The sequence below is a fragment of the Ceratotherium simum genome, chromosome 13, assembly GCF_057802395.1.
Source record: "Ceratotherium simum simum isolate JZ-2026a chromosome 13, ASM5780239v1, whole genome shotgun sequence".
Classification (NCBI taxonomy): Eukaryota; Metazoa; Chordata; class Mammalia; order Perissodactyla; family Rhinocerotidae; genus Ceratotherium; species Ceratotherium simum.
Window position 1 is genome coordinate 33,998,068 of NC_141912.1, and position 15,846 is coordinate 34,013,913.

The following is a 15,846-nucleotide window of genomic DNA, read 5'->3' on the forward strand; positions in this document are numbered from 1 at the left end:
GGCCATGCTGAGGCCGTGTCCCACATACAGCAACTAGAAGGATGTGCAACTATGACATACAACTATCTACTGGGGCTTTGGGGAAAAAAAAGGAGGAGGATTGGCAGTGGATGTTAGCTTAGAGCTGGTCTTCCTCAGCAAAAAGAGGAGGATTGGCGTGGATGTTAGCTCAGGGTTGATCTTCCCCACAAAAAAAAATAAATAAATAAAATCATCCTGGGACGGATTAAGGGATATAATAAATTTCAAGTCCTGACATGTGAAGTTAAAACACTCTAGATTTGGTATTTGGATGACTGTGTGAGTCTCCTTCAAGCAGTTGGTGAAAGGAAAAAAGATCTGGCACTTGGAATATAATACTGGTTTCCAGAATCCAAGGTTGATATTTTCTTTGGAGGTATTGCAGAGGCCCCCCTGCAATACCTCCTATACCCTCCTGGGTATAGGAAAGATGTCAGGAAAACCTACAGTAGGGGACCAAAGAATGAAGAGGGGGTGTCCCGTTTCTGAGAGGAAAATTTGGGGGAAGGTGTAGGTAGGGTACTTGCTGGTCATGTTAGAAAAGAAGAGGTGTCCAGAGGCATAGTCAAGGGAGAGTGTGACCTGTCCTGGGGCCATCTTCAGGGAGAGAAGGTTTGGAGGAGAGGTAACAGCTCATTATTCATTCCATAGCAACCAATTACCTGAACCCATTCTCAGGTGACACAGAGGTGACTCTCTCACAACACGGTCCTTGGTAACACCTGGGACCCATTCTGTCCTGTCCCCAACCTCCACCTCTCAATACCACCTCCCTGACATGAGCCTCTCCTGGCCCAGGACATCGAGGAAGCCATCAAATCTCTGTGGGACATCTGGCTCAATGAATGTCCATGGGTCACACACTTGTTTCCCTCAGAAAGGATCAGTTCTGGGTGACCTATATTTGGATTCAGTGTCTCATTCACTGTAGAGAAAAAAAATCCATTCTGATAATAATCAATATGAGAGATATTAAAAATATTAATTTCATAATATTAACATCCAAAGAGGCAAACAAAAGTTACAGTGACAAGAAATTTAAAGTGGAAGAACTTTCTAGCACATGCAAAACAGCATCTCTATCAATATGTGAGAAGTCCTGCACTGGCAGAGCAGGAATAACCAATAAGCAAGTCACCATATTTTCAAAGATCTTAGTGGAATGTTCATGCCAACAGAATTGCAGTTAAGTCTCAGGTCTCAACCTTCAAAGCAAGGATGACTATGCCACCAGCATTTTTTCTTCCTCTCCCTTAACTAGATCACTTGGGAATGTGCACTAGGGGATCAAATTACTGTCTTTTAATCCCTTTGCTTCTATTATCACTGTAAACTCTGATCTCATTCAGCACTGATCCTCGATTACATGAATGTAAGCCATGTTCATGTTTCATTAACTATGGGACATTCACTGAATGCCTGCCGTATGAGATTGCTGAAAAGAGAGGCTAGGGAAAGTGCACAGTAAGTTTCCCACTGCAAAGTGTGCTCCACACTGTGTCTGTTTACCTGACTTACCTTTTTTACAGCTCTTTCTCCTGATCAGGCCTGCAGTCCCAGCAAGAAGCAATCCCAAAAGAAGGAGTATTTTCCATGAAAAAATCATCCTGGACTCTAAAATGGAAACCCCAGAATCCCAGTAATCACGAAACTGGAAAAATTTCAAGATAGTCCTTTTCATCTAAGCAGCTCCTGGGCTAGAGAGGAGGATGAGAACTGGGCCTCTCAGAGAGGAAGTTGGTCTGCTCCTCCCTGCTCTGCAGAAGCTGAGGAGAGACTAGAAGTTTATACTAGCTTTGCTGTTTGCTCCTCTCAGAAATACACACACACACACATTTCTTCCCCTTCTCTTTTCCACTTATATCACCACAATCACTGGAATAACAAGGGTGGCAAAAAGATAAAACTACCCAGTCCCCAGCTATGCAGATGGTGTTAAGGAAAACTAGTTTCTAATCCAGAAGAAAATCAACCAGGAGAAAAAAAACAGTGATGTCATTGTTTTCACATCAGAAGAAAAGAGTTTGTAGATAGAGTGACAATAGAGTCAATTCTTAGAATTTAGTATATAACTACGTAACGATGTAACCTTAGGGCTTTAGTTGGAGATGTCAAGGAGAAACTCAGAGCAGTGGGATCTCTAGCTGTCCTGAAGACCACTTTTACCAGAGGAGCAGGAGACTTCATTGGAAAGAAAAAATAAAAAGTAGAAGAGCAGTCAAATGAGTAAATCTGGGTTGGTCTTCATATTTATTTTCCGAAGATGAGAAGAGTACGTGGAGTCACCAACTTGAGAGAGAAAAAGTTGCCATTTTCTCCTCGCCAAGAAGGGGATTGCTGGTGGAGCAGGTCACATTCACAACAGAGCTGTTTGTGACCAACAGAAATGTCTTCACATGGAACAGCCCATGGCTGCCTTGAGTCAGGCATGGTATGATGAAAATGATGGTATTGTTTTTCCTTCCATGTCCCTCCACTGCACATGGGCCATGGGAACCGCTCTTCTGAAGTTCACATCACCTGTGTCCCCATCAGTCCCTCCATGGTGATCAGCGGGGAAGAACCCAGTCCTGGGGGATAGAGATCAAGGAATGAAACTTAGAGTCTCTGCAGGTGGTCATATGGTGAGTGACTTCACTGAGAGGGAAGAGGGGGATTCAGAGGCTTGGGGAAGAGAGCAAAGTTGGTGGGGGAATCACACTCCACTTAGGGATGAGACTAGCTGGAGTGGTTTCTTGTGTCTTTTTTTTTGTTTTTCTTTTTTATTTTTTTATTGAGATATAATTGACATATAACATTATATTAGTTTCAGGTGTACAACAGACTGATTTGAAATATGTATATGTTGCAAAATGATGACCATAATAAGTCTAATTAACATCCATCACCACACAATTAAATTTTTTTTTCTTGTGGTGAGACCTTTTAAGATCTACTTTCTTTGCAACTTTCAAATATACAATGCAGTATTATTAACTATAGTTACCATGCTGTACATTATTCCCCCAGGACTATTTGTTTTATAACTGGAAGTTTATTTTGTTTTGTTTTCTTATTTTTATTATTATTTTTTATATTCCTAAAATCATCCTGGGGGGCCGGCCCCATGGCTTAGTGGTTAAGTGCACGCACTCCGCTACTGGTGGCCCAGGTTCGGATCCTGGACGTGCACCGACGCACCGCTTCTCCGGCCATGCTGAGGCCGTGTCCCACATACAGCAACTAGAAGGATGTGCAACTATGACATACAACTATCTACTGGGGCTTTGGGGAAAAAAAAGGAGGAGGATTGGCAGTGGATGTTAGCTTAGAGCTGGTCTTCCTCAGCAAAAAGAGGAGGATTGGCACGGATGTTAGCTCAGGGTTGATCTTCCCCACAAAAAAAAAATAAAATCATCCTGGGACAGATTAAGGGACATAATAAATTTCAAGTCCAATCTTTTTCCTTCTATATCTTATTTTGACCAGGGCATGGATCACATGGCCAGGATAAAAGAAAGTAAGAGAATATTTTCAAAGATCAAAATTTTATAAATATGTATGTCTAATAGCAGAAAATGATGGAGTCCATTTAACTTCTTGAAATGTGTTTCTTTGGGTATTTCCTTAATATGCTTATTAATTTAGACACAAAATCAGTGGGAGAAACAAGTAGATTACCCAAGATTTGGGCCTATGTCCTCAATGGCATTTACTAACCTTGGAAAATGAATTCTAACTCAGATATAGACAATGGGAAATTATGATGCAGGGGGCAATTTTGTCTTTCCTCCTCCATCCTGTCAATATTGTCAATAGTTATGATTTTTGTTTATATGTTGGATTTAGTTTAGTCTTCAAATCATTACACTTCCTAGTAACTACACATTTACCAAAATTTCAATAACACAAATGAGTGAAGTAATGAGTCTTGTGTAAAGTTATGGAGCAAAATTCTCAGATTTCACTAAATGTATGGTCACTTTTTGGAGATCCTGGGAAGGATACAAATTCCATACCCAAAGAGTGAAGTCTGGTCAATTTGGGTTCATGGACTTTAAGAGTCTACAACAGTTCCTGCACATTGGAGGGTTCAATATAAATTTGGTGAGTGAATGGGCATTAAGAAAACTACAGTTACCGGAGAAATTTTCTAGGAACTGGCATGTTACAGCAGTAGGAACAGATGTTGAATACAAAACATCATCTAGAATCCTTACCTACTATCTTCAGATCCAAACTGGCCTCCTGGTAGACACCATCTTTTTCAAAAAGGCACCAATACTGCCCATCGTCTGAAGTTCTGGCATTGTGTATCTGCAGGGTCAGTCTCCCCTCATTGATGGCATCACTCACCAATGCTGTCCTCCCTCTATATTCTGCCATCTGCTCTCCATCCACATGGTCCTCATCCATATACACATAAACAGCAGGATAACGGTGGGATCGGACCCACCTCACCTCCATGCTTTGTGCATTAGCCTTGGGGGAGAGGTAACAGGTTAATTGGATGTCTTCTCCCACTCTGACAAGGATGGGCTGGGAAGGTCCAATCACTTTTAGGGAAGCTATTAAATAGAACAGACAAAACACAACAAAAGACTCACAACAGAGAAAATAGTGTCATCAGCAAGAACATCTCCAGTGCAGTTTAGAACCCAGGGGTATCTCAGGGGAGCTGTGAGGCTCAAGGTCATCCTTTGGAGAGGGAGAGGTTTGGTGAAATCAGGATAGGGGTTGTCCTGTTTCAAGGCAGAACCATCCCATGATGTGTGTCAGTTGGAAATAAAAATCACTAATGTAACCCATACCTGCCCTTACCTATCATTTTATTCAGATTACAGCCCAATAAAATAATTTTGCAACTACAACTCCCAAAATATAATTAACACTTTATCACTTCAGATATGCATGACCTTAAACTATTTCTTAATCTGTGTATGCATGAGTTTCTTAAACTGTAAAACAAGTATATCATTATCAAAATCATAAAATTGTTCTGAATTTAAATAAAATAATCTATGTAAAGCTCTTGGATGACCATGAAATATGAGTGGAGGCATGTAGACTGAGACTTGAGGGCATGGGAGCCAACGCCACCCTCTGCTTTGATAATGGGAAGGGGATGAAAATGAATCTCATGTGAATTTTTAGTAATGAAACGTGAAGAAACCTTCCCCTAGTTTGTTTCTATAATACCTTATGTCAGATCCAGCCACCATATTTCAGTTGCCCAAGGTCCCACATATGTGGGGCTCTAAACACACACCAGGTTCAATGTCCTCAGATCATTTTTGAGAAACAATATAAGACCAAGATTGGAGAGGCTGGAAAAATACAAAACAATTATGAGTCACAGAAGGAGTCTAATCCTCCCATTGTGGAGAATGAACCCTCTGAGGCCTTTCCTGGATCCAAGCTAATTTACACTTTCCGTTCTTATCAGGCCCTGGCCATGCCAACTTTTCTCTATTCTAAATTGAGAGTCATCCTTTTCTATAAAATAGTAAGAATGCTTTCACACATGTTGTGATCATTTATAATAGAAATCCAGGAATAAGTTTGTATATTGTCTGTATGGCAGTCAATGCCCAAAGGCAAAATGTTCTCATGGTATATTTAGCCAAAATCTGCTGGGTATTTCTCTAGGGAGGAAACTCGCTGTCAACACAATTCTAATTTTCGGATTATTCCCTTCTATTCAGCTAAAATTTGACTCCCAGTTATTTCTAGCATTTTGTTTACTTTGTCCTTCAATTTTACTGAAAACAATATTGTCTCCATTCCATATGTATCCATTAAAATCTGAAAATAAAAGTAGGAGTCAGAAAAAATGAACTAGGGTTTAGTTTGCTGCTATTTCTCCATCCATGTGTCTTAAAGTAAATTATTTAATGAAACAGACTGTTTCCTTGTCTCTATTACCCATTGGAAATTTTTTTTCCCCTGTCCACAACCTATGGTACATATCAAATCTCAAACTGGATTACCCTGTCAGACACAGGTTAATTAAGAGCTAAAATTGATTTTAATGGCAACTAAAGAAAGCAAAATATAAATAGGGAGATTTAATTAATTAGGTGCATTATAAATATATGAAATCATGTTTTTCTGGAATCCAAGTAAAAATAAGGTTTAAAGTACTAGAAAAAATCATGCAGCCCTATTTTTTAATAATTAATGTTCTACTGATATATGAGCTCTTTGATAATCTCCTTTTACTATACAGTTTTGTATACAGACTTCCACAAAATTTGTGCTCACATTTATTGTTTTGTTTCATATTTGAGTTACTGAAATGCTTTCTGAATATCCACTGAAAAATTAAATCATTTATGGAGTGTGAAGTACACGGAATTATACACTCATTCCTTAAAACCTGATAATCTCATCATCATACCATATAATCCTCCTTCAATCAGCATATTCAATTAAGTGGGCTATCTCATTCCCCAAATACGCTATATCCTATCCTATCATATCCTATCATATCCTATCATATCTAGACTCATAGAACCTGATGCTACATCAGAGATTAAATTCAACATCTTCATGTTAACGATGAAAAAAAATAGGGGCCGGCCCAGTGGCGTAGTGGTTAAGTTCTCCAACTCCACTTCCAAGGCCCAGGGTTTGCAGGTTCGGATCCCAGGTGTGGATCTACACACACTCATCAAGTCATGCTGTGGTGGTGTCCCATATACAAAATAGAGGAAGATTGGCACAGATGTTTGTTCAGGGCCAATCTTCCTCACCAAAAAATATATATATATACATATATGAGAAAAATAGAGACCAATGATTTACTAAAATCACACATAAGTGAATAAGAACTAGTGTTCTTAAATCAGATAGACATAGGTTAGAAGGCAAACATCACAATTTCCATAGTGGTTTTTGGCAAACCATGTATGTCTCTAGATTATTTCCCAACTGTAAGATGAGGATAAATCTATTGACTTTTGTAATTATCATAAGAAAAAAAAATAATTCCTGTAAAGCACTTAGCACAGTGCCTGGAATATAATTAATATTTCAAAAAAATTAGTCATTATTTTTATAAACCAATAACATTATTTGCCAGAGTGGGAACTGGGATTTCAGTCTCGGGACTTCTATAGAGAGCTAATTTGCCAGCCGGCCCTTTGTGGTGGGACCTTGCCTCTGAGCACCAATTCATGAGGATAATACAGAGGCGGCTGTGAAGCTCCTGGTCTCCTCAATCAGCAGCACACCCTCAAAGCTCCTGAGGGCACAGCCCTCCTCCCCTCACCTGACAGGGAGCCAAGGGAAGCTCTGTCATTTTATCTTGTTTTATTGTGGTTCCAGAAGGTCAGCACAACTAAGGAACACCATAACATTGGATTGTATTTTGTGTGCTGGGTCTCCATTGGGCACGTCATGTTGGTTGAGATAATTCAGAGGAGTGACTTTAACCTAAAATCTTCCTCAGGGACAGAGACATTTGTCAACCTGCCCCAAACACTGGCTTGACTTTCTGATCTGTAACTAACAAGCTCTGCTGGTTAAAGTTTCTGTCCAATAATGAGCAGATGCCGCCCCAGGCAGAGGGGGATCCGACTTAGAAGATAAGGCTTACAGGTGCGAAGCTCTCCTCAGATTGTGGAGTTACCTTTGACCTTCCCGAGGCCCTTTCCTTTATCTTTATGGCCCAATGGGGTCAAAAGTGTCACACTAGACTCTGGCAGAGATTGGGGTGTATCTGTCATGCTGATTTTCCTCAAAAACTCCTACATTGGCTGAAAAGTGTGCTAAAACTCACCTAATGTGCACATATGCACACACACACATTCCTGTAACAGGTGACTTGAAGGAGAGTAGGGTATTGATGGAAGGAGGTAATGAATGATACAAGTTCATATGCATCTGGGCAGGGAGCAGGCTGGTTGCCATGGGCTGGGAGAAGAGGTCACAGAAAGGAGGAAGATGGTAAAGGAGAAACCAAAAGAGGCTCAAACATCAGTTGGTTATTTTTTAAGCCACTTATCTGAGGTACAGTAAAATAATACCTGCACTCTAACTATTAAAAAAAAAAAGAAAATTATCCACCCAGGTACAAGGTCCCAGGCTGCATCTGGCAAAGTAACAGCTCTGTCGCGACAGAGAGATTAGGGCCTACAGGGGTGAGGAACAGGTGCAGAACACATAGCAGGGCAAGAGGGTGGAGGTGGTGGGTGGTGACCTGCAGTTATCATAATGATACTGCCCTCACTCACACTAGAAACTCACACTATGGCCTCCAGAACCCAGCCAGCTGTCCTGTGCCATCCCTTACACAGTCCAAAGGCAGCTCCCTTTCCTCATGCCCAATAGGGCAGATTATGTCTGTGCCCCTTATAGTTGTCCATCTGAGACTCACTGGGGTCCCTGTGAACACTGAAAGTAGCAGGTTACACAGTGTGAATGTGCCAGAAGGAGGCTGTGGAGGCCTGCGCTTTGCCAGTCCCCTCTGGTATTAACTGAACGTGCGATTTGGTAAACTCATGCCTCAGTTGCTCATCTGGATCACAAGGTGTCTCGGTGGCTCCCACCCACTTTGTCCAGGGAGCACTGCCTCCCTCGGGGCAGGGCCGAGGCTCATCTACACTGGTGCATGCCGTCACGTCTACTTACCCAGCTCAGTCTGGAGTTTCTCCGGAAAAAGAATGAGAATAACATATTAAGGAATTTGGTCTAAGGGAAAGGAGAGAAAATATTTCAAAAAAATAAAAGCAAGTCCTATATTTTATTGGGAAACTTGATTCGTAAAAAAGAAATTAAGCGCAGAAAAGTATTAATTCTTTCCCGTGCATCACCTGGTGAGCCAGCTGCTTTTCTTTCTTTGCACAACAAAAATGCCCTCGGTTCTGTCCTTTGTCCCATGATTCTGTTTATTTCTGCTGATATTTAACATATAGATACTTAGCTATCTTATAAAAATAATACATATTCTTTTTATAAATGCATGGAAAGTATAAAAATATATGGACATAGGCAATTATCACCTAAATTCCAAAATGAGAGACAAAATATATATATATATGTTTTGCAATGATGATATATATATATACACATACCATCTATATACATATATATATACAGATGCATATACGGTGTATATAGATATATATATACATATATATAATTTGACTCCTTTTTTTAACATTAACGTATATTTACTTTTAATTTTTTCCTATATCCATTTATATGAATAAGAATAACTATATACTTATATCTTTATACCTAAATATAGAGTGTCTCAAAAGTCTTAGTGCAGTGTAAGTTATTTAAAGCCAATACTCTTTATATGATTGGAAATGTCTATTTGTAGATTAGATAGATAGATAGATAGATAGATATAGATATAGATAGACAGATAGATAGAATGTTTATCATTGAATAGTCCATCATAAGGATTTTTAAACCATTAAAATTATTTCAAAAAATCATTTTTCATCAAAGCTATAATTTATAGTAACATAAGACACAATGCTCCACTGTTGTATTGGGTTTTTTTGGCTCTTGTTTTTGTTGTTATTTATAAAAGAGACTATAATTAAGATGCTATTATATAAATAGTTGTCTCCATCTCTGATTATCTTCACATGATAGGTTCCTAGAAGTAATCAGCACAATACAGCATAGGAAAACATTTCAGTGGAAAGAATATGGTATTATTTTCTTCACAATGTGATGCATACTGGTGAGTAAAGAAAATAAATGCACAAAGAAGAAAAGGCAGAACTTGAAAATAACTGAAATGCCACTAACAGCTATTCAATCAAAACATAGTATAATATTTCCAGTCATAAATGTTTTATAGCTTCTAATACATATTACTAAATGTTAGAGATTTTTCTCGATAAAGAAATATTAGGTGCTATGGAACACTCCCTGGAATCTTGCCTGTTAATCTGAGCATCTTGGTCCTAGAGGCAGAGCACTGACCTGGGATGGAGATGACTGACCCCTTCTCCTCAGTGAGGACGTGGCTGTGGATGAAGCAGGACACAGTCTCTACAGAGGCATTCCTAACAACACGAGTGTCTTCCACATAGAACAGGCTGTCTTCATCTTGGATGTGATTCTCAGAGACAGTCAGCAACTCCTCTCCTGTGATGCCTTTCCAATAAACCTGGGGCTCTGGGAACCAGCCTTTTGCAGTGCACACGAGCTGGACTTCAGTTTCCACAGGTCCCTCCATGTGGATGTTAGGGGCAGACCTGGGTTAGTGTTAGGGTTAGGAAGGAAGGAAGGAAGTCATAGCCCAGAGGCCTGGAGCCCTTGGAAGCACAAATCATAGAAGCTGAGACCCCATCAACATTGCTCATAGGGAGAGGGCAGGAATTCAGGGATCTGAGGAGCAGAAAGTGGTCCAAAGTCTTCTTCCCACTCAGTTGTAGTGCACGTGCACTTTATTTGTTCCCCAGTCTGGATCTTTAAATTTTAGTATCTGACCAGTATTTTTCTTTAGATCCAGACAGGAGAATAAGAGAAGGGAGACATAATGACAGTTTGCTTATGTCCCTAGTACTGCAAACAAAGATGTGATGTAGATTATTCATGGAATCCCCCATGCTATGAACTCTGACTTTTTCAACTTAATATTACCTGTGTAAGGCACTGCGTCTAATATTTTGACTCTAATCTAAATAGAATATTTAATATCAAGTCAGAAATCATCTCCATGGGGACTATTCTTCCCATTCCTTTTGTTGGTGGTTGTGATCTTGGGATGCAAGTAGATATACTGGAGTGTGTGAAATAGGAAGGTCCATGAAGAGTTCTTGTTTCTAAATATTCCATTCAATGGGAAAATGCTTTTGAGAAATCCTAGTTTTATATAATCATGAAATTATTTCTCTAGTCAATGCAACTCTCAAACCCAATGGTGTCTATATTTTCCATAGATGGGAATTCTGTCTTGATCACTTGCTGAGAGAAAGAGACCCTCTCACTTCACCTAAAGCCTTAGAAAATGTGTGGCTTATTTTCAAATGTCCCTAATAATGAAATGCCTTAACATGTGCCCTCCCCACTCCACATCTCAGAAATACATGGGTTCTTTCATGCATCTTGAATCACCTTGAACATAATAATAATCATCATCATCATAGTCATGAGCATTAAGAAAAAGGTGTTAGGAAACAGCCTCATTGGGGAGTAAAGAAGGAAACAGCATCAGCCAGAGATGTTAACATCTCCAGAAAATTATTTCCCTGATAAGGTAAATGGACTTGCCTGAATGTCTCTTTAGCATGTGGAAGAGTTATTCCTGCCAGGAAACCATATGAGTGTTTACTTTTCAGCTATTTGTTTTTCCTTAAGAAAGACCCTTTCTTTAGTCATCCCCTTTTTCTGGACTCTTTCCTACTTTGCTAATACAAAAGCATCACGCAGAACCTTGCCACTGACAGTGGGTATGTCCAAAAGCATCTGTGAGTCCCCAATTCATTGACCACTAGTATATGATAATCTCCATGAAAGCACAATGTTCTTCCCTTTTCAGTCTCATTGCTAGCTTTCTGATTGTTTACACAAGGAAACAGTTTTCACATCTCAGTTACTGCATATTTGAGGTTGGGTAAAGAACAACTATATCCATTGAAATACAGATGCTGCGCAGTCAGCTAGACTCACTCAGCAATTGACTTGCCCTTGCACACTAGCTATGTGGCACAAATTCGTGCATCAGCAAAATTGCTAATAAACACATGTCATGGATTTCAAACAATTGTCAAGAATAGTCAAAATTGTGTAAGTTAAACTTGGGAAAATTGTTTATAAGTGAGCTTGCTTTGAAGACTTCAGAACTATTTGCCTTCAAATGAATGAATCAGGATAGAGGACTGGGCATTAAGAATTGCCTTGATGATTAAAATGAAATTCTTCAACCAGCAAAAGCTTACCACACAAATTAATACACTTCTCCTTCCAAGACCCTATGTCTTTTCCCAGATACTCACCTGCTACTTTGAGCAGCAAGCTTGTTTCTCCACAATAGTTCCCCTCTTGGAAATGGCACCAGTATTGGCCACTATCCGATGGTTGGATGTTGTACATCTTCAGGGCCACACTACCCTGAGCAATGTTATCCCCTATCCATTCTATCCAGCCTCTGTACTCCTCCATCTGCAACTTGGTCACCTCAGCTCCAGCCTGGTATGCAAACACAGGCGTGCCTGGCTCTGAGCGGTACCACCTCACCTCCATGTGCATCACCGTCCTCTTGGGGAGGAGCCAACAGGTTAGTAGGCCTTCTTCCCCAACCCTGGCCAGGATAGGATGGGCAGGACCAATCACTCTAAAGTCATCTACAAAATAGAGTAAAAAAGAAGAACCAGGAAATGTCAATTGGAAGATTAACACGCTTGCTTTGGGATGCCCAATCTATCAAAATAGAGGCACCTGGAGGAGAGAGGGCTTTGTTTTCAATGTTTTAGAGAAATCCAGCATGATGATTTGCACATTTGGCTGTTACAGAAACAATTCTGTGTACTAAAAATAACATGCAGTTCAAAAATTTGAGTGTCAATTCTGAATCTGTCACTAGCTGTGTAATTTGGGGGGCAAAACCATTATTTTCAGTCAGATTTGAGATTTGGAATCTCAATTTCTTCTTATTTAAGATACTAAAATCACATCTCTGGGTTGTTTTTATTCTCAAATAAGTTAACATGTAAATTGATTTTTTTTAACTGGGAAATGTATTAGTTAGTAATTTATTTTACAGTTAGTGATTTCACTTTATATTGTTAGTGACTGACATTGTAATCACTTTTCCTAAGATTTAAGTAATATATTCATTCATTAGATTTTTTAACTTTTTGAGATTGCTCTTGTCCTAGGTAAGGAACTGAGTTTGTTTGTTTGTTTGTTTTCCTGATCTGAAGCAAGACTCCAGCTACTGGGGCTGTATGTACAATGCATTTTTTGCAAGGACATTTTGTGATAGGTTAGGGCAACGGTTTATCTAGAGTTTGAGCCTTCCAATCAAATTCTGAGTCATGTTTGACCTCTTCGTTATCTGCAAACTGAAGAAATGTTTAATAATTCTATCTGTTATTATGTTTAATAATTTCATATGTCATGTATGTTATGTTCCTTCTCATCCTAAAATGCTTCAGGGCCATTTGGACTTTGTGCGGATTCAATTCTCCTAGGAAGGAGCCTCATCTTGTTTATTTGCTGCTCAGTATCAAATAGATACTGCTAAAAGGTCACTATAGAACTTAAGCAGAGATCTGCCTGCATTCTTTATTGATGGAGTCTGACTATGACGCTAGAACTGAAGTCATACCATCTGGTTGACTTCTTTTACAGGTTAGGAAAGTGTAGTACAGAAAAGGGAGGGCAGTCTAACAACATCACACCGTTTCTGGCAGCACTCAGTCTGGAGCCTGTGCCTTTGGGTGCCCTGTGCAATGTTTCACCATCCTGCATTTTCCTTGGGGCTCTGATATTTCCTTCTAACATTGAATTTTCATAATCCTTTTTCAAGGTACAATGTTGTGTGTGTGTGTGTGTGTGTGGTGTGTGTGTGTGTGAGGAAGAACAGGCCTGAGCTAACATCTGATGCCAATCCTCCCCTTTTTTTTGCTGAGGAAGATTGGCCCTAGGCTAACATCTGTGCCCATCTTCCTCCACTTTATGTGGGACGTCGCCACAGCATGGCTTGACAAGCAGTGCGACAGCACGTGCCTGGGATTTGAACCTGCGAACCTCGGGCTGCCGAAGTGGAGGGTGCACACTTAACCACTTGTGCCACCAGGCCAGCCCCCAAGGTACAATGTTTTGACCAACAAAATTCAGCTACTGAAATTTCCAATTCCATTTCTTGCTTGTTGTTTCCAAGTATTTGTATGCTGTTTAATTTATGGTAAGAAGCAGTCACTTTTCTTGCCCCCAAAGTGCTGTTCTGCATAGAAGCAGGAGAATGAATGAATAACTTTATGTGTTCCAGGTACTGACTCAAGTGCAGCCTCATTTAATCCTAAAGCCTGTGAGACGTAGGTATGTCATTATTCTTATCATAAAGGTGAGGAAACTAAGACAGAAGGTACTCAAGTAACTTCCCAAAGGTAACACAGCTGGAAGTGAAGGAGCCCTTTTTGGAAGACAGACGCTTTGAACCCTGGACCCTCACTCTTAGTATTGTACTAGCCCTTTTGATTTAGAACTCTGCATCCAGACTGGATATCTGGGACATTCGGTTAAACAGTAAAGGGAAGAAGGGCATCCTACCTGACTGCTTCATGGTGAACAGTATGAAGAAGAAGGAGGCAACAGCACCAGACAGACTGCATCCTGGAAAATCCACCATTCTCCCTGGAGCAAACACAAGAGAAAATATGACATGTACCTAAGTGAGGCTGTAATACAAGCATACCCCATGGATTCCTATGGTTATGCAGTAGTAACGAGGAATCAACACCAATCACTACACAATCAAACGATGAAATGGACATGGCTCCATTTCTCTGCAGTTGTTGATCATTTCCGATCCTTTACCCAGTGTGTTATAGTTTAGGCTATTTTTTAGACCTGAAGGAAGATTTCTGATTAAAATGAAAAGCCCTCCTGGGCTAAAGGGACAATAGTATTTATATTTTTTAAGTTTCCTTTGGTCCATCCCTTTTGAACCTGCAGAAATTATAAAGCAGGCTTCAAATATTGTTTCTCATCCTCCTCCCAGTCCATCCCTCAAAGTCCTTCATCACTACAGTTTCCTAGTATAGAGGAGTGAGCAGGAAGCTCTACATCCCCATGCTGCAGCCAGGAGGTTATCATTAGTACCTCAGGGGAACCCAGGGGCAAGGAGATGCTTTAGAAAGTGAAGGAAAAAGTGGTGGAAATGGTTCTACAGAAGGAGATGGCCAAGGAAACGACCCTAAATGGCCTTTTAGAATCATCTTGAAGACATATAGGAATGAATAAAAGAAATAGCCCAACCATCAGAGATGGGCAAGCCCCACATGCCCATCTTACCAGAATTGTAAAAATACTTCCTCACAGCTAAAGAGTTTTAAAACTACCAGGAGAAAAATAGAATGCCAGCTTTAGTTTTGGAAAATGAAAAATTCAGAGTGAAAGAAGTCTAAGACTTGTTCTATCTGATGTGTCAAGTATCTTATTGAAAGAAAAACTTGCTTCATACCAAGTAGAATTGTCAGCTCAGGGGCAATGATAAGTTGGTTACTGCTTCTCTTTCCCCAGAAACTAATACCAGTAAGATTTTATAGGGTAGAGGAAAAATCAACGGTCATCTGAGATGGAGATTATGAATCAAGTGGTTCAGGAGGTTATTTTTACTCTATTTGCTTTCTAAAATGATGCATACTTTCATTTAATATAGCTCTAAGGAAGCTGATAAAAACCCAGTCACAATACCCAGATCTGAAAGGGTGCTTAAATATTTATATGAAAATGAGACTGAGCACTAGAGGACAGAACAGACTGTTAGTAGCTTGCCAGTTGAAACATATCAGTTACTTCCCTCAGACTGAAGGAAATCACCAATGCCTCCTTGACTCTTCTTGTGAAAAGCAGAAACATTTTGTTCCACCAAGGAAGGGCAAAGAGAGCCCTCAAAGCCCATGCCAATCACCATCACTGAGTCACGTGAACTAAAAAGGACACACACTTGATACAAGCGTTTATAGGTTTGTGTTCCTTTAGGTCTTTCACGTTAAAGCAGGGAGAAAACCTAGAAAAAAACTACAAATCAGTGAAGCTTTGAAGAAAGTGGTGAAAACGCATCTTAGCCTTCAGTGGTGCTCGGAGAGAGATTTGTGAGCAAGTATAAACAGGCAGAATAACTGCCTTAGACCAGGATTCTCAACGGGG

The 15,846-nt window shown here is 40.0% G+C and overlaps 1 protein-coding gene across 1 annotated transcript; it reads right to left on the minus strand.

The window, feature by feature from the left end:
• Positions 1–894: 894 nt before the first annotated feature.
• BTNL2 (butyrophilin like 2) lies at positions 895–14,323 on the minus strand. Its single transcript, XM_087437860.1, is given in 10 exon segments — positions 895–938; positions 1,531–1,635; positions 2,312–2,450; positions 2,453–2,511; positions 2,514–2,591; positions 4,221–4,568; positions 8,635–8,661; positions 9,955–10,223; positions 11,942–12,314; positions 14,245–14,323. Coding segments are annotated over 10 exon segments (1,521 nt in total).
• Positions 14,324–15,846: the final 1,523 nt, after the last annotated feature.